Source organism: Acanthopagrus latus, chromosome 7 (assembly GCF_904848185.1).
Source record: "Acanthopagrus latus isolate v.2019 chromosome 7, fAcaLat1.1, whole genome shotgun sequence".
Lineage (NCBI taxonomy): Eukaryota > Metazoa > Chordata > Actinopteri > Spariformes > Sparidae > Acanthopagrus > Acanthopagrus latus.
The window spans coordinates 5,155,672-5,175,175 of record NC_051045.1 but is presented as its reverse complement, the minus strand read 5'-3'; the positions used below and the strand labels follow the sequence as shown (position 1 = coordinate 5,175,175).

The following is a 19,504-nucleotide window of genomic DNA, read 5'->3' as shown; positions in this document are numbered from 1 at the left end:
ATGTTTAGCAGATATGTTCACCTTCCTTATTTAATTGTGTTAGCATGCTAATGTTTACTAATCGGTGCTGAACACAAATTACAGCCGCAGTTGAAGTACTGATAACATTACATTTAGACCTGATGATAGTGATCCAGCGTTTCAAAGATTCATCCTGGTGGGAATATGAATGTTTACCAAATTTAATGGCAATCCATGAAATAGTTGTTATTTGATGTAAACACACAAATGTTAACCTGCTGGTGACACTGGAGAAAAAGTCAGGGGATGACCAGAGTTGTTAGGGTTCATCCTCTGGGGACTGTGAATGACTGAAAAATATGCACGGCAGTCTATTCAGTGGTTATTGAGACGTCCGTGTCTGGACCAAAGTGGCAATATATGTTTATACGTATCACCAATATGGAGCAACTTTACGTATCTTTATATTCAACTTGGAATTTTGTCTTGTGGCTGTTGCTCTGATTAGGTTTAGGCCCAAAAAACACTTGGCTAGTTTTACAAAAAGATCATGTTTTGGCTTGAAATGATTTGATGATCACCACAAACAGTGCTGGAGATTCCCCAACTTCCTGTCAAAAATATCCTTTTATTTAGTTGCCACAAACAGAGCTGGAAAATTGTTAATTGGTGCATGGTCTCCTTGACAATTTCCAGTGGTGTCACGCTTACAAATGTTGAAACCAAGTCTAGAACAGCGGTAACTGGCTTGGCAAGTGTTCTCATTTAATTTTACCACCCTGCACCTCCCACTGTGAAAGTCGGGTCATAAACATGTAATTTGAACTTGATATTACACGTTATATAAGGTCAGTTCAGTATGTATGACACAGACAGTGTGAAAGTATCAGTGGATTGCAGAAATGTTAAGTGCAAACATTTATCGCAACAACTCTGCTGCCTTTGCTCTCGTCATAATTACTACAGCCACTCGTGGTGGCCGCCTAATTGTAATAATATGTGTCTTAATAAGCTCAATGCATGAAGGATTTTTCTGGTGAGGACCGGCTGAAATGTTTCTTTTCAGAAACACGTTGTTGTGCTGTTAAATCTGTCTGCTATGATCTCATGTTTTAGCCTAAAAGCCAACCAGAATCATCATCTGTTTACTCCCAAATAACCTCCGCAGACCAAAAGGCGCTGAAAATAGAACAACACATTCTTCAAGGCTATATCGATGTTCAGCACTCACCCAACATAAAAGTAAACAAAAAAATGCTAAATGGTCCAACAGTCGCTTTTGCTGTATGTGAGCCTTTTGATTTCCCCAAACCAAGTCTCTTGATGGCTTCTCAGCAACATGAAACATGACACGTCATCCATTATTCTGTACATGTGCCTTGCTATCTCAGCCCGCTCCATATGGCCCCTGTTGTCTCCAGACACCCAAATCCCTTTCCTAAGGCCAGGGGCTGTTTTTGTGGGAACCATTACATTGCTCCTCTTCCTCAGAGGAATGGGGTGACGATGATGAGCAATCACAGCCAGAGCAGACTTTCTGCCTCAAATTCTGACAGGATATTCAACAATTGACCGTATCCGCTTTGTTGGCCCAATTGCTAATTCATGCAAGTTGACAATCTGGAGGCAACAATTATGAGTGATGAAAGGACTGAAAATAAGAGGAGAGAGCACTTAAGGGGATGGAGGAAAACATGAAGTTTACTTTACAAGGAGGGAGGGGAGGTAGGAGATTTGATCGTCATACTACTGGAGAGAAAGAGGAAGGGGTGGAATTGCAAAGCACATCTTCAGTCACAGATAAATGTTTCAGCTAAACATAACCTCTTCTCAAGCCAAACACTCTGAGCAGATGAATGGATGGCAACGCAAGCATAAAATGCCATTTGTGTACTGGATTGTGCGCTAAAATGGCTGCTGCACGAATCCTTATCGCACAAAACCTAATGAGATGAGAGAAACTCGATAAGGAGCCGTGAAGACCTCAGGTGTTTCGTGCCAATGCATTTTGACAAAACAAAACAAAAATGATCCCATGTGCATTTGCATGAGACATGAACAATTTCTTGGGTTGTCCTTAAATCTCTGTGCATGACTGGCGATGAAGCATGGCATTAAGGGAGAAAAATGCAAGATGTGGTCAAATAAATTAAGTAAAAAAAACATTTCTTTCCTCTACCATGTAAATGTATCCGATCACACATTATTTTAGGCTCCTGTTTGCTCTGAGATGATGCAGTTTAATGAAGGGGAGGCCTGCAGTACCAATCGTCTGCAAGGAATAAAGACATAGGTAAATGTCAGGACACATTTCTGGCAGAAATGCACAAAATCTAACACTTCTCCAGGCCTCCAAATTACAGAGAAAAAAAAACATCCAGACCAGGGAAATAAACAGAGAGAAAATTCAAAGTGTATCTTTGCCTATCACGGGGACATTTGACATGAAAACCCTCGCAGCATTCTGGACACGGGGATTGAGAGTAACGGGATGCATGTCATAAGCTGTTGTCAACTTGGTGCTCTCTGCCACGCGCTTGCACTAAGTTTGCCACAGTGTGGGGGAATATGAGGGTGATGCTAAGTGAAATGCTCATTTTGCGTTTGTGATTACCAAGGCCCATGGGCGATATGCACTAATGTGAGCTAATGCAATAGATTACACAGTGCTGGCCCAGGGGAACAGACAGCAAACAGATGTGGTCTACTCAAAAAGGGAGGAGGAGGAGGGGGGGGGAATCAAAGTTTAAAGTGTTCAATGTGCTGAAGATTGTCCCTTGCAATTTGTTGTTTACAGAATGCACCGTTGTGATAGGTTTTGTCAGTCTGCTCCGTGTGTGTGTGTATGTGGATATGGAGAAATTCAACAATGGTGCGCTCATGTCTTGCAGATGTAGAAGCCATTACCAAACTTCTCTCAGGAAGCGTTTTCGAGGCTTAAAATGCTCACGGAATCACAAAGCAGCACGGCTCTGTTCGAAACTTTCAGCCGCTCCGCTGATGTCATACCAGGTGTGTTTGCCTTTGACAGCTGATAGGCAACACCTGTGTGACACGACCAATTAGGGTGTGACCACAGGCGCAGCATAATCATTAGTGTGAGTGGGAAAAACAAACAGAGCACTACAAGCTCTTCTTCAAGTACAGTTTCTAATTGTATCAAGGCTAATAAACGCTTTGGGATTTTTCACTGCAGTTCTGTTATTTCATACTCAACCTGTCCAGGATATATGGATGTATCATAACTAACTGAACTACATAGGTCTGATTCTATTCATACTGACATTGCAAGGCTTTGAAACCACAATCTGACAAGGCTTTAATTTAGACTTTGTAAATACTGCCATCTAGTGGCCAATCTGAGTCATTGACGAGGAAAGGGAACATACCGCTGAACGTTTGTCAGCAGTCCAGATCTAAGTCTACTTATATATTTTTAACAATGGCACATTTTTTGTTTCAAGAAAGTGTAATCAGAAGAGGAAGATCTTCACTGACTATGTATTAAAATCAAAACTCTTTGTTTATAAATAAACAAAGTGACTTTAAAGAACAACACAATTTCATATGGTTTTAATTTGTTTATATGTGGCGGACCCTGCCACCTTTCTAGCTTCCAACCGCTGAGAACAGAGTTACCAGAAAATACTTAATTACATATAGTACAACTTCATACCTTTTTCTTTTACTCAAGTATTCTACTTATGGGTACTTTTTTATAAACACTGAATGCATATAAGGGCCTTCAACAAAACTTCCTGGGGAAAGATAACTGATTGTTGAGAGTCTTCCCTCCGTCATGATGCTTTTAGTTGACTTCAGGCCAAAGACGGCAACCCAAAGTGCTGTACAATCTGTGGCTGACACTCAATCAACTAAGGTTCCCAAAGGAAGTTACATTTTCTATCTTTGAACTGCAGCTAGATCTGCGTTCTTGTGTTTGTGGTCAGGTGCCAACACAATGAGGAACCAAAAAATGCCAAAGAACTTTTCGCTCTCACTTTATTATTGAAATGTGTCATACAGATCTCAAACAATATTTTCATTTTTACACAAGTAAACGTTAATGTGAATATCAAACAACAACAAAAGAAATAACTTAACCCAAGCCTTTTTCAATGTGGCAAAAATACACAATTACACAACAGATGAGTTAACCTGAGACTTCTTGTTCACAGTGTGTAATTAATCAATCGAGCCATTATTAACATAGCTGCTTTTGTACTTTTTTCTAACCACACAGTCATACCACATTTAAATGGTTGCTTGATGACTAGCTGGGACTGACTGCCGACGCCTGAAACACAACAACACTTTCAAGACTCTGCATAATATAAACAAACTCCTGAATAGTGATTAAATGCGTAGTCCAAATAATCCAGCATAACCTTTTAATACACAAATAGAACTCTGAAATTTGGTACATTTTCCAGCATATGGAGGCACCACTAAGCAGATGATCGACTCAAGGACAAAAAATAACCACAAAATCTGTTCTGTGTTTAAAACTCGGCTTGTGAATACAAAGTGTATCAAAGAAATCCACAACTCATATTGTGTTACAGTCAATCATGCGCCATGGGGTCGATATGGCCTCAGCAGTTCTGTCACCAGATGAGCTTCATGTGGTGCCTGACCAAACACATGTCCATCTAGTTATACTCTAACTCAACACATCTGTCTGTAGTTGATAGACGGCTAGGAGTAGAGACTCAGCTGACACGATAGCTGCAGCAGCTTTAAATAAACACAACAGTCTAGAGCACAAAATGAGGTAGACCAATTCAGAAATACACAGGACTGGTAACTGTGGCCTGTTTGTAAACCACTGGGCCGAAGCCATCAAGACATTCACAGACAAAAACACCCACACCCTTCAGTGCCTTGGAAAATAAAAAAAAATAAAAAAAAGAATAGTGCTTAATTACGGCCTGGACGTCAGCAGTTAATTGACCAGAGCAGCAATTTCTCACACAAATTAGATTTCTTATGTTTTTGCTTAATACAATTTTTTATGTACTGAAAGCTTACAGATATATATTTTTGTAATCCCACATACACATTTTACTGTTATGTCATAGACATTTACAGATATCTGAAGGTTAGTGTGGGTCAAACATGAATTGACAGTTTTAAGTGGAAAAGAGTGCACACCAGTGGAATATCTTCAGAGAGAGGTGATCTGCACTTTTCCATTCAAACAAGAAAAACAAATGTTCACCAAAAGGTCTCTGAAATGCAAATAAACTTCCATCTAATGAAATGCTATTAAATTAGGCGGAGATTAGACATCTTTTGAGCACGAACCATCTGTACAATTAAACTGAATTTTCAAGACGTTGTCCAAAATAAGGTAGCTGCACAGTTCAAATCTGGAGAGAAGGAAAAGAGATACTTTTTTTATGTACAAGGTACAACTTTTCACAGGTCCCTGTCGGGGTTTGAAAGTGAAAAGGAAGCTCTGTTTGTATGTACTTCAAAACAGTTTTCAGCCTTTTACCTTGGTGCAACATTAGGTACTTTTGTCAGTGGTCCCATAGCGTTGGTTAGGGAAAAGGCCTGAGGGGTCTCTCCTCTGCAGGTTGGGCAGACTTGGTAAGTGTTGGTACAGCACAGTTCTGCCCCCTGAGAAAACATCTTTATTGTTAACTTTACAAACTGCTGGAGTATGCAGATATGCAATAGCCTAGTTTGAATAAATAATATTCTACTGTATATACACCTCTCCTAACCTAATACGTACCTGCTCTTGGGTTGGCCAGCCCTCCATGACAGGGATTGGTTGGTGTGCTGTGATACAGAGAAGCCAGGTCATTGGGCGTGTAGGAGCGCAGGAGGTTCATCATGCCCCACTCAGTGTCCAAACTTCCTCCGATAGCTGTAGATGTAGTCTTCAAAGGTCCCAAGTTCTCAGACACTGCGGACGGACCCGACCCCTGTGATGTGGTCTTAACACTTCTCCCTGAGATAAGCAGCCTGCTGGATCCATCACCTGGTGCTCCTCTAAAGCCAGGCTTCTCACTGGTGTCAGCTTCCCTGCCTGGAGGTGCCGAATACTTTAGTCTCTTGCTGGAAGGTTCACCAAAATCCATCTGGGGGAGGCTCCCAAATCGGCTCGACAGGCACAACCTGGCAGCGTCTGAGTGCCAAATGACGCCACTTCTGGCTGGGTAACTCCTCTCACCAATGCCCACTCTGTCTGGGGGGCCTGGACGGTCCAAGACGTACTTGCTTCCTGTGTTGGATTTCCTCAGGAGCTCTGTATACCTGGAGAATTCCTGACTGGGAAGTGGATCAACATTAGGTCTCTGAGGTCTCTCTCGCTGGGTCTCCTGGACGCCATCATGTTGGGGTGCCTGGACAGGGGACCGTTTAGGAGCAGGGGGTGGGTTAACAGTAGTCTTTTCTTGTGGTTTTGCTGGTTGACGAGGCGGGGACTTGGTCCGACGAGGGTGGCGACGGTCAAACATCGGAAGTGGGGCGACATCTTTCCCATCAAGCGCGGGGGGACAACCTGTGAAACGTTTCTGTTTCAAAATGCTTCCATTCTTTTTCGTACTGTCTGACTTGTCTTTATGGGTCAGCTTTTTGTGCATCATCAGAACCTCTGGGTACATGGTTTTATATGCACAAAACGAACAGGCAATTGGAATTAAAGCATGTCTGGGTTCTGCACCGGCAGAGATGGAGATAGACACTTTTAGGGACAGATTTAATGGGGCCTCACAGTTCTCGCTTTTTATCTCCTCCTTTTCAATCTTCAGATTAACAGGTACGGGGCACTTTACGACATCATCAATCGGGGAGTAAGCAGACTTGGCAATTAATTTCTCACACTCAGCATTCACCTGGACGAGTGGTTTGCTAAGCTTGCTCCCTATGATATCAAATCTGTCCTCTGGTGTTCCACTGCTGCACGATCTTGCTCCAGAAGCCCAAAGTGTGGGTCTATTTGGAGCAGGACTTTCACTGTCACGTCCATGTTTTCTATCAGTAGGCGAGGGCATTAAAGGCACGGGTCTGCTGGGAATGTCTACATAAGGTTTGTCCTTGTGACGCCGATCCAGGTGATATTTCAGTGAAGTCTTCTGAGCTGCAGCGTAGTCACAGTAGGCACACTTAAACGGTTTTTCACCTGAAACAATCAAAAGTAAACAGAATTAGACCTGCTGCATACGCCGCGTACACATTATCATTCAAGCCAATTTGTGTTTAATATACCTGTGTGGGTCCTCAGATGAACTGTGAGGTAATAGCTTGATCGGAATGATTTGCCGCAGTAACTGCATTCTTTTGACCTGACCTTTGATCGATCAAAACCATCTTCACCTTTGAAGACAGACAAATGCATACATAAATACACAGAAAGGAAAATGACAAAATGAAAATTTAAAAAATAAATAAAAATCACAAGAATCTGGTGTAATTATCCCTCCATTCAGCAGAGGGAGCACTTGGTAACATAGCTTATTATGTAACATGATTCCTAAATCACAATTATGACAGTATGAGTGAAGCACAAGCGTGTAATTGGCTCTTAAATTTACCTGCACCAAGGTTTTCTGCTAATGCTGCTTCGTCAAAGCCCTCCTCCAACCCTTCTTCTGCATGCTCAAATGAACCTGCTCTAGACAGCTTCCCATCAACAGAGGTTGGACTCTCTCCTCCACCTCTCTCGCGTTTGTGGACCCTGGAGTGAAGAACCAACTGGTGATAGGTCCTGAAGGTTCTCTGACATTCCTCACAAGTGGTCGGCCTTTCTTTGTCCTTATCTTTCTGCATTAGAGACCTCCGCTGTGGTGCCGGGTTTTCCATCACAGTGTGCTGCTGAGACCGGAGCTCCCGCCCAAGGACCTCTTTTGTAGCTTTGTCTCCTTGTCCTTCAGACCAAATATTACTCAACTCCTCCTTATCAGAGCCACATTCCTCATTGTCTGTGCTGGCTTCCTGACCGATATCTTTAGTAGTATTTGGACCGACTGCTATCTTGCCCTTTGTAGCAAGTTGCCAGGCCTGATATGTGTTAAAGGGATCCAGCTGGGGAATCCATTTTGATGATCTCTCAGGTTGCAAACTATTTTCTGTAGAGCGAGGCTGAAGTTTTAGACCATGAAGAAATGTTTCCTGATTGGCAAGGGATTCAGTACTGCCATCCATGTTCTCCTTGTCTTTATCTTTGCCAGGCTCCACCTCTCGATTATGTACTTTACTATGTTCCACCAAACTGTCGTGGTCTGGAAAGAAAAAGCCACAAACCATGCACATTTTGTAAAGTGTGACTACAGGTTCTGGATTAGTGTCTTGGACGACGCCGTTGACAGTGGCGGGGGTCTCCAGGTCTTGCTGGGCCTTGCTTTTTGGTCCCGGTTTAACGTGCATCTTCATGTGATTCTTAAGGAACCAGGGCTCTCTGAACCGCCGTCCACACACATTGCAGCAGTAAGTAAAGTAGTCCTTGTGTTTTCTCATGTGGGTCTCTAGCTCACTAGCATCTTGTGAAACCTGACCACACACAATACAGCTGTGAACCTCCTCTTTTTCCACAGGGAGGCTGCTTGGTTTGGGCCGAGGTCTCTCTCCTGGGATCCTGAATTCTGCTTCAACTCGAAGCACAGCCGGTTCAAAGAAAGTGGTAGGATGCTGTGTTAATACATGGGGTCCCAGCTCATCCTGATGCATGAAGGTCTGATCACAGAACATACAAGATAATGGTACGCTTCCTCCGGGTTGCAACACAGCCTTTTCTGAGTAGGTGGTGTGTGGTGTCTTGCTAGAGACAGGCCCGGGGATGCTAGCATTGTTACTAATAAGAATATCTTGGGCAAGTCCATCTGGGCTCTCCACACACGGCAGCAACGAGTGAGTCGGCATTGTCCTCCGCTGCTCAGTGTTCAGATGACTACCAACCTGTAAAAAAAAAACCCCAAAAAACAAATAGAAAGTGAAAAAGTGTCTTTAGGCAAAGCTGATTACAAAACAGGCCAGGTAGCTACAACCTAACTAGAGAGAATAATCAGTTTAAAATAAACCACATAGAGAGAGTTGCCTTCCCTTACACTGAAACAGGAAATCTATCTTTTTAGAAATCAACTGCACAGACAACTCATTTCCTCTGGCCACTGATAAAACACATGTATACCTTAGTATATGTATTAAGCTCAGTCTGTGAAAAATCAGCTACAGAATTTGGCAGACTTATTATTAGTATCATGATGCATAGGTTCATACTGTCATTCCAGCTCACATTTTAGATTAAAAAAAAAAAACAGCAACAAAAAGTTTGTAAACTACATTCAATATAACAATAAATCATAGGGCTGCACATTAAATCCTACTATTATCAAAATAGTGATATGGCTAAGTGCAATATTTAAATCACAAGAAGCTACAACGAAGCAAAGAAGCTGTAACAAAACAGCATTATGAAAAAATTAAATGAAAAATGCATTTTCACTAATTGTGACTCATATCAAAATCCCAGTGTCTATCAAAAAGAGTCACAATTTGATTTTTTTTCCGTATCGCGCAGTCCTAAATGATCATAGACACTTTTAATTATCAAAAGCAAAAGAAACTGAAGTTTAATATAAAATGTGTTCAAATATTACTACAGTAAACCATTAAAAGTAATATTAAACAATGGTCTGGTCATTTTTAACGTCTCATGTTACAACTACCTTTGCTTGTTGAACCCAGAAATGAAACTTGAGAAATGTCAAACGCACTAAAAACAATTAACAGCCAGATACCTCATGGACTCCTGACTAACTTCTTACAATGGCTGCACCAATTATACATTTCACATTAATCACTTATCACATTAACTGAATGATTCTGAACAGGAATAAAGGGTGCGAGCACGTTTTCTGTGTGTCTTTTCCTTCAAGAAATGGAAATAACAGCAATTGTTGGGAAAAAAACAAACAAAAAAAACTTAAAATGGTGCACCAGTGCATCCAAGGGAAATTTAGTTGCAAGTTAGACTCGCCGACAATCCTTTGACTGCCTTGTTTCACTCACACATCACACATTTACAGTGCTTGGCTCCAGGTGTGAGTTTTGTTTTGCTTTTGTTTTGTGACCACTGGGAATACCTTCTTCTTGTTTTGTCACAGTAAGCCTTTCAGCTCGCACCACAAACTTCTTGGAAAAAACATTCAGATGACACTCAACTTGACTGAGACAAGAGTGGAGCAACTGGATCAGCGAGTTTAAAGGGCTCTGTGCCAACAGTGCAAGCATACAGTAGCCTGATGTAGCATCTCAGTGTTTATACAAGATTTTTTTTTTGTAGTTTACACTACTCAAATTCAGTCAGGGATATTGGGATGGCTGCACATACGCAATAAAAGTCAAACGAAATGTGTCAGAGAGCAAAGAAATATTCACAAACCACAAAATAAACACTCAGATATGTCACAGAATGAATCGTCAAGTGAAACACTCCCAAGTATCCCAACATCCCTGACTAATTTTGAGTGGTGTAATCTAATCAATGCACATGACATCACCAACACAGTGGCACAACTGGGCGATGTGGTTGATTTATAAAAAAAAAAGGGGGGGGGGGAAATCCCAACAGTTAAAGCGAGTCATTTCCCAGTAAATCAACCCAATTCTCTTAAAATATGTAACTTTAAGTTGTCTTAACATGCTGCCATCATTAGCTATGTGCTCTATAGCTTGTTTTAGGGGTGAGCAAACACACATACACACGCTTCCAGAGGCAGTATCCAGCACATTTAAACCCCCACTAATGTTACTTTACACATTTAAAAATAAAATAAAAACTCGACAGTCAATGGACAAGCTTATTACATTTCTATACACGCATAACAAGCAGAACACGAGGTTTTTTTTGGGGGGGGGGGTTGCTTTCTCTTCTTTGTAGCGACCACAAATCAACAAGTCATGATAGTTAGCTGACAAGAGTTCAGCTAGCTAACAATCAGCTCAACAAACGGTCACTTCTCGATGGAGGCAGGTTCGGGTTCGGTGGGGGGGGAGGTTAGCGTTACTTTTCTCGGGTTGCAAAATCTTGTGTACTCACGTCGCTTGCTTATTGATTTTGTTCGGAGCTTCTTTTTTTTTTCTCCCCCCCAATACAGCCACGATGAGCAACTTCACTTCACTTGACGACAGGCTAACGTCGCCGAAGTTCTGTCGAGCTTTGCGGACTCTCTCTCCTCCGACGACGACGTTAACGTTCGCGAACTTACAAAACCGTCACGACTCTTTTTCCCCCTTTTCTCGACTCTTGTTAGGAACTCACCGAACAATACCTACCAACTGAGAGTTTCCGGATTAATAATGACACACACCGAGGAGGAGGAGGAGGAGGTGGTGGTGGAGGAGGAGGAGGAAGGGGGGATACTACGAGCGACCTGGACTCAAGGGTTTCTGTTCTGGGAGTCACTTCTTCTTCTTCTTGTTCTTCTTGTTCTTCTTCTTCTTTTATATTCACGACAGCGAACGCGTTGATGGAGGTGGAGCTGCTGGTAGTGCTGGTGGTGCTGGTGCTGGTGGTGCACAGCTCACCTATCTCAATTTGTTTGAGCCATAACTCGTCCTCACTGTGCAGCTGTTGAGCTCCGAGGCGTGCGCGCGCGCTCTCTCCCAACTGCTTCTCAAAGGGAAGATGGAGCGCGTGCACGGCGCCCCTCAAAAACCTCCACAGGGCGGTCACGTGGTCGCGAATAACCCGACCGGGACCGAGCACATAACTCTGAGTTTATCTATTAACAAAAGCAACAACATGCAGCTAGCGAGTGTGTATTTTTTTTAAACGGCAAGCCACAGCTACTCACCTGCGTGGACAGGTATGTTCTGACAGCCTTCAGTCACTGTCATGTTACCTTTGCTCTGCTGGATCAGTCTCCCATACCGTCACATCTAATATTAACTTCTTCTTCTTCTTCTTCTTTTTTTTTGCCTGTTTTAGTTGACTCACTTCAAGTTCACCTGTCTAAATCCACTGTTGTTTTATGTAATAAATGTATGTATTTATATAAGATGAAATGGGCTCGGCTCCGGTTCTGACTGGTGCCACCCGCAGCAGGCCCACGCACCCGTTCAGGTTTTGATTCACTGCACTGAAAACGTAACTTGAGGTGTAGCCCTTTTATTCCACGTTCTCGCGTCACGCATCAGCCACCATGTGGAGATGGGGGAGGGGTGCCTCAAACTTTTTTTTTTTTTTTTTTTTTTTTTTCACAGTAACATGAGGGTGTTTGCAGAAGCAGGTTGGTTGAGTCATGAGAGATTTCAGCCCTTCTTCCTATTTCACGATGTGAACGCGTGGACACTTTTCTTTAGGTACCATTTATTCGATCAGCTGTCACATAAACTCACATTTGATTTAAACATGTTGAAGGTGCAACTGTGTAGTTTTAGGGGAGAAGATAAAATGTCTTCACTGACAACACAAGCTAAATAAACAAACTGTCTTTGTTTTCATTTCATTTCATACTGTTTTTACTTACTTTGTTTGCATGTGGCGGACCCTGCCACTTTCCTAGCTTTCTTCTCTGAGAACGGCTTATTTATTCAGTTAAGAAATAAAGAATATATCTGAGTTCACACTATCCACTCATTACTATTGTAAATATAAAGAATACAAGTTTGAATTTCTTCTCCAAAACTACATAATGGCACTTTAAATAGAAAGGGGGATGCTTTCTACTGCCTATTACAACAGATGTCAGGCTATATTATAGTGCTAAATTATGTAAATGGCTCAACTCGGAAACCATTTAACAATACAGGGTGCTGCTGATATTTTCTATAGATAGAGACCATCACCTACAGTAGCACCCACAGGCTGTGAAGTCAAATAACAGCCCCTCCTCCACCCTTCTGTAGAGACAACAGGCAGCGGTTGTAGTTTAAAGCTATGCATCCACAATCAATGAGGATATTCAGTAGATTCCAGCGCACACTGCATTGAGTCACACACACACACACACACCCTTCTCCTGAATGGCAGCAATGCCTCATAGAGAGGAAAAAGAAAAAAAAAACTTTTATCAGAAACCACTCCCAGAGGCAGAGAACAGTGAACAAAGACTGGAAGAAGACACCCACTGCCAGAAGTCAAACCTCTCACATCAGGCCTGGCCATGTTGCCTCATCCTGCCTGTTGCTCAGGCTCATTAGGACTGTTCAGCCTCTACACTGTTTTATTAATAGTTGTTCTGAGATTATTGCTGTCACCAAACAGGTCAGCACAATGCACGAGCAGACGCGCAGGTTTGGCAGGCAGGTTTCACCTGTAAAGAATGTGTGTGCAAGCATTCACGTGCCCGTCGTTTTAGTATCCTTTAAATGTTTGTTTTTTAATTTTGTCGGTTCAAATCTGGTCAAACTGCGCGTTAAAGTGTCCTCCAAGTGCAAATGAAGACATCCTCGTGTGTGTGTGTGTTTTGCATCAGTGAGGCTCATTCACTCACGTGTGCTGCCCACAGAAATTAAAATAATTTTTTTTTATACCCCCTGCTAAAACACTCTGCTTCAGTTTTTTTTGGTATTCTCGCCTCACCCCGAGATCCTGTTACACAAACAAGTCTAGTATGTTAATCAAAGGCACCACATGTGACACATTGAGGCCTCCCGCTCATTTCCTATTGTTCTGTGACCACAAAGGCTCAGTGAAAGACGATCAATCTGGAGGAGCAGTATGATGCCTCGAGATGATGAAACTGCCGAGAGAGATCATAAAAAGCACAGTCTGTGCGCTTGAAGTACTCGTATCTTTAATCTAAATACTCTATTACATATAAAAGGGTGGTTGCAAGTGCTACAGTGCTACAAAATGCACATAAAGTATTCAAGTATTTAGGCAGGATGGTCTGATTATATGAGTTATATTATTAGAGTCTGTCATTGGAATATTATTTCTGTCGAGTTTTATGTTTTAAATGATTTTCTAAAAAGTTCGTCCGGCTGTTAGATGGGAAGTACTTCAAAATTACAAGAAGTGTACTTAGTTACTTTCCACCACCTTCTTATGTTGAACAAGACAAATATTTATCTTTACCCACATATTGTATTGCAGTTACATCATTGGTATTTCTTCTCTGTTGTGGCAATGACAGCAACAAGTGGGCAAACACTGTTTACTTCTAGCTGATTTAATTAACTTTGTCCCGTTGTTTGACTTCATGCAAATATACATTTCTCTTCCAAAAGTCCTCCAAACTCGTTGTCCCACATCTTGCGGAAAAAGGAGAATGAATGTACGCATCCAGTGAAATCTAATTAAAGATAAAGTAGCATCTTTGAACAAACCCCCCCCCCCCCGAATGTTTGAATGAGTGATTATGTATTCAGCAGACAGACAGGCCTGATAGGAACTGGATCAGCGAATAGGGGAAGGCTGTGGTGGCTTCTTTTTGTCTTGACGTGTCGGGAGCAGCTGACTGCATTGTTCTCCCCCAGATTCACAGCCCGGCTTCTTTCATAATCCTGGTGTCGCTCCTGAAAGACACTGATAATATATAATCTCCTCTTCTCACCCCCCCCCCCCCCCACCCCTCACAGCCCAAAGCCAGTCATGTTTATTCAGCACAACCAGCTGTTGTGTTGTTGATCGTCAGAGAAATGTTTTTATCATTCGGCAAAAGAATTCCTTTTTCCGAGTTCTGCACATGTTTGACATATTTGTGGTCCCCTGGTGAGGACAAATAGAAAAGACGGGGAGTCTGCTGCTGGTGCAGCGGTGTCTGTACGGCCCCTGTGTGAGCTGAATACTTAAAGGGGCGCTTTGTGTTTTGGAGAAGAAACTTCAAACTGAGAATTTCAATATTTACAATATCAATGAGGTAATAATACAAACTCAGAAATATTTATGTTTCACGTAACTGAATAAACAAGCTGTTCTCAGAGAAAAAATAAGGTCCCCCAGAACACTGTGTGAAGGTGGCAGGGTCCGCCACTAGCAGTATGAAACCATGTTGTGCTTTAAGGTCAGTTTGTTTATTCGGTCATGAAAACAAAGAGGGTTTGTTTATTTAGTTTGTTTGGACATTAAAAACAAATCAGTCTCTCTATTTCTTTTAGTGCACCTTTTAATATTCTTCATAAAAGCAAGAATATAATGTAAGTGGACAGCTGCGCTTGCTCAGCAAAATAAGATTAAAAAAAGATAAATGATATAAAAGTAAAAACACGAGCATATGAAATTGGTAAACTCTGTCTGTTCAACAGTTTCTCCTCTGATTATCAAAACCAGGAGAAATTAATTTCCCTTATGATGACTCTTCTGACCTTAATCCTCTGTCAGACATAAACTACGCTGTCTAAGAACATAATCACATAAATATGTAATGTTGGAAATTGGCAGATTAGGATTACCACACCTCAGTTTAGACAGATTTGCTCTGAATACAGACACAAAATCAGCCTAAATAGTCTCACAGTGGGGGATCATGGACTTCATCATGCCAGTCCTAAAGATAAAGTTCAGTGAGTCTCAGATTTGCCTAATATTGTTTGTATCCTGATTTGTGACTGAGCTGTAAACAAATTCACTGTGACCCATATTTACCTTTGTCATTCTGTTTCCGTCGCAGCACAGTGCATGTTATCTTTTTGTGGTCGTGTCTGACTCTAACCTCCCGACTGTAACTTGCTGTGTTTGTTTTTACTCGCAAAACAAACTTTTCAGGAAGCAACCTAACTACAGAAAAGGAAATGGAAGCATTTAAACCGAACAGCTGCCTGCACGAGTCAAACACATTAAAGTGTGTTTACAGAGCAGGGGGGAACTGCCACTACTACTACTCAAGGAAGCTGCATGTGATCTGATGAATTGCCTCAAGTGGTGTCACCCAGGGGCTGCATTGCATTGTGGGTAATGTAGGCAGAATTGTAAAAAGAAAAAAAAGGAAAAAAAAAAAAAGGTAGTGTCTCTGCTTCTGCTGCTAAAAACTGCCCATAATGTGCCCGGCAGAGTTTTAACAGATTAATGTTAGATCAGGTTTTTAATGTAATGCTTACATTACCCACAATGCAACACAAATGCTAAGTGACATCACTGGTGGCAATTTATTAGATTCCATGCAGCTTTCTCTGGAGCCACAAAAGGCTTTATACTACTTGTTTCACATATGCAGTACTAATTCACAAAACCTGTAAATATACTTAAATGTGTAAAATAGCCGGAGTGAGCCTTTAAACATCTTAATTTACCATGTAGTTTTTTTGAAACATGTTCCTTCTCAACACACAGTTGGACTTGTTATCCTAAAACTGAGGTTAAAACATGATCACATCTTTGATTTGAATATCAAGCAGATATTTTATCACATAACATGAATGTTTCAGTGTTTTGAATAGTCATTTGCAGAATTCCTGGTATCTGACTGCTGAAGTCTTTTGTCCCTCCAGCAGGATGTAACACTCCCCAACAAACCAACCCTTAAAAAAAAAAAATAAATCACTTGAGAGCATCTGCATCAGAATGCCTCCTTCACACACATGTGGCGCCCACAGGACCTGCTGATTCACCCTCTGTTAACAAGAAATGAGACCGTCCTGCACAGGCAAGCTCACCGCTGATGTTTAGTTTTTACCAGATTGGAATTTGTGTTAACCGTCCTCTCGCTGGAGCTGTTTCACCCTCATGCTTCCCCACAGAACGGACCTGTTACTGGCGAGCAGTGCCGTGATGCACATTAGTGCTGACAGCAGGCCTCCTGTCAGGCCTCCCAACCCACTGTTCCCTCGTTCCTCCCCCTCTGAGCTCAGACCATTCACACAGTCGCATTCATTGTCCTGGGATGAACTGCTGCAACATGGTGGTCAAGCAGATCATGTGCAGTGTACAGTCGTTTTGCGCTGCTAAATTCATGCCTATAACCGTTTTTATTTTAATAAGCCACATCATTTCGGTCTGTTATTTTGCAGGAGGTGTTGACCGGCCTGATTGCTTTCGTAATTACACACATAAGCCTTTCTTTAATAGCCTCCAATTCTGTCACCCTGCATGTAGGCACATGTAGCTGTTATCTCTGCCTGCACCGTCTCTTTTTTTTTTTCGCGCTCAGATGCATAAAAGCCTGAGTGAATTTTCTTCATAACAGCATAAGGAGCTGGCGGTGCAGAGGTTCAGTGAGGGTAATATAAAGTTTTCATTTTAAAATAATGTTAAGTGTTTCCCATGATTTAATGTTTGGTAATGAACACGGAGCTCTCCCGCACATACCAGCAATACACTCGGCAAAAAAAAAAAAAAAAAAACCCTCACACTGCATCTTAATTTGAAACAACCCTCAGGGGGAAGCGACAGACAATGGACCTCGTGTCTCATACGGTGCAAGAACTACCTCACTTTTTCTCCTTCAGTGCCACGGCAATTACTTTGATGCACAATTTAAAATGATCACACCTATTATAGAGGGTAATGCAAGAGGAGTGTGTCTCATTGATAACAAAGGAGCCGTGTGAGTTATGCCTCTGGGGGCCGCGACTCATCACTTAATGGTGGGTGAATGGTGGGTCTCAGACATTACTATCTAAAACACATCCTTCCAAAGACTTCACACTCTGCTATCCATCATAGAAATTACATCATAAAAAGGTAAAAGAAGATTTGAGGGCTTCCTCTACCTGAAATATACAATTCCTTAGATCTTGTCTTACATCTTTTATCTCTAAGGTGTCTCGCGGAATCTGAAAAATGTATGAATTAGTATTCATAGGTGATGTCCAGCAGTCGTCTCTGTCTGTCGGCTACAAATGATGGCCTGCGCCGCACCCGGGTCTGTCAGATAACTGTCTGTCACCTGTCTGTCAGCCATACAAGTAAATACAGGGAGGAGTGAGACTTACGAGGGACAGAGGTGTATTTGCTTCTACACCCAGCATGGAAAGCGATGACTCACGGGTCACACCTACATTGTACTAACTAGCTCACAGGGTTGGTGCTTGACTTGGATGTCAAATGTGGAACAATTTCCTGATGACTCTCTGCGTCTGGCTGTTTGTTCTCTATACTATTTGTCATTATTTGTACCTTCACCAGCAGTGCGTACGTTTGTTCATACTGAACACATCTTCAGGTATTCATATTGTTTAGTTCAAGGGCCGAAAACTGAAGCTTTAGGGCGTGCTAGCACCTATTGTTAAGATGCAAACTGGTATGAGGATCTCACATTCCTTTAAAGTTTCAGTAATTATCTGATGACCGCCGATGCCGATGGCAGCATTCTCCTCAACAACTGAAGCAGAGTAGATGGGGCCTTGTTTCAAAGCATAATAAAACTGACACCAAAAATGTAAAAAAAAAAAATGAAAGACAGAGTACATAATGTGGCTCCATTCAGGTCCTCTGGCGTAGAGGATGCATGCACCCGTTTTTGTTTTTTTTTCCCACTGTAGCCTCTATGCTAAAAGCAGCTGAAGTCAGCGTATGAGCTTGATTGTGTTGGACAAGCTCTACTTAGCAAATTTCACAGTTTTTTTTTCTTTTACATTTTACACCAAGTCTCCATCTACTTCAGTTGTTTAGGAGAAAGTTGCGACACTGTTTTGCTTTCAGAAACTCCCAACCCAACTCTCCATCAGCACAGGGTTGAATAGATACATCTGAATTTTCATTTTTGGATGAACTGTTTCTTTAAGTGACTGAGTGTGATTCAGCCTGTCATGCTCAGATTATAAAAGAAATAATGAGTTTGAGGGATGCTCCACATTTAAGGAGCATTGTTACCTCACAGAAAATAACGCTGCTTAAACATTATTATAATTTTCTTTTAAAATATATTTTTATTTATCTATTTCTTTCACTTGAAAACATCTGCTGGACCAAATTGAACTGTAGGGTGGGCAAAGTTGAGAGGGTGACTTTGAGTCATCGTGTCATCCAAGTATCACAAGATGTAACTTGATTTTCCTTTCTGTTACTTTTGGATTACCGTACTTCAATTCCAAGCGTGCAAACAAAGACAAGAGAAATTCAACATAAATAACATGACTTTCGTTAAATCTTATCTTGTATTTGGTTTCACTAAAGATCGAGTGATGTTGTGTGAGACCCATGAAGTACTGATGCATAGTTACAGACTGGTGTATCACTCTTTATTGAAAAAAAAAAAAATGTAATCCTGTGACCAATCTTCTTTTCTACTGAATGTATTTTTTCTGTAACTTTACCAGGATACAGTTACCTTTTTTGCTGTATCCTGATACATAAATGCACATCACTCTGCACTGCTTTTTGCACCTCTGATTAGAGGCTGAATGTATTATTCTTTTCCCAGTACTCAGCGCAATAACAACTGAATCTAATCTAATCTGATCATATTTACTTTTTTCTCGCTGAGTCACATATTCTTGCAGTTGCTCTTGATTACGTTTCCCAACATCCTCGTCCCTCACGCTGATGAAGAACAGACAAATGTTGAAATATTTATTGTCTTCAAGGTAGCCAAAGTTACACACATACATACATATAGGCAAAACGAGAAGCACGGTATTAATTGCACATATGCCGAACGAGCTAACACCATAAGACGTCTCATTAAGTGACAGAAACACAAAGTGC

At 41.6% G+C, this 19,504-nt stretch overlaps 1 protein-coding gene across 4 annotated transcripts; it reads right to left on the bottom strand.

Moving 5' to 3' along the window:
- Positions 1 to 3,938: 3,938 nt before the first annotated feature.
- On the bottom strand, positions 3,939 to 12,054 carry znf217 (zinc finger protein 217). 4 transcript variants are annotated; one of them, XM_037104791.1, is made up of 6 exons: positions 11,769 to 12,054; positions 7,509 to 8,868; positions 7,183 to 7,290; positions 5,705 to 7,096; positions 5,462 to 5,586; positions 3,939 to 5,333 (listed from the first exon to the last, which is right to left on the bottom strand). In XM_037104791.1, the coding sequence occupies exons 2-5, from the start codon at positions 8,830 to 8,832 to the stop codon at positions 5,474 to 5,476; spliced, it is 2,937 nt and encodes a 978-aa protein (XP_036960686.1). In that variant the 5' UTR covers positions 8,833 to 8,868; positions 11,769 to 12,054; the 3' UTR covers positions 3,939 to 5,333; positions 5,462 to 5,473. The 4 variants fall into 4 exon arrangements, with proteins under 4 accessions (XP_036960686.1, XP_036960689.1, XP_036960685.1 ...); XM_037104794.1 differs by lacking the exon at positions 11,769 to 12,054 and adding an exon at positions 11,234 to 11,602; XM_037104790.1 differs by lacking the exon at positions 11,769 to 12,054 and adding an exon at positions 11,248 to 11,602.
- Positions 12,055 to 19,504: the final 7,450 nt, after the last annotated feature.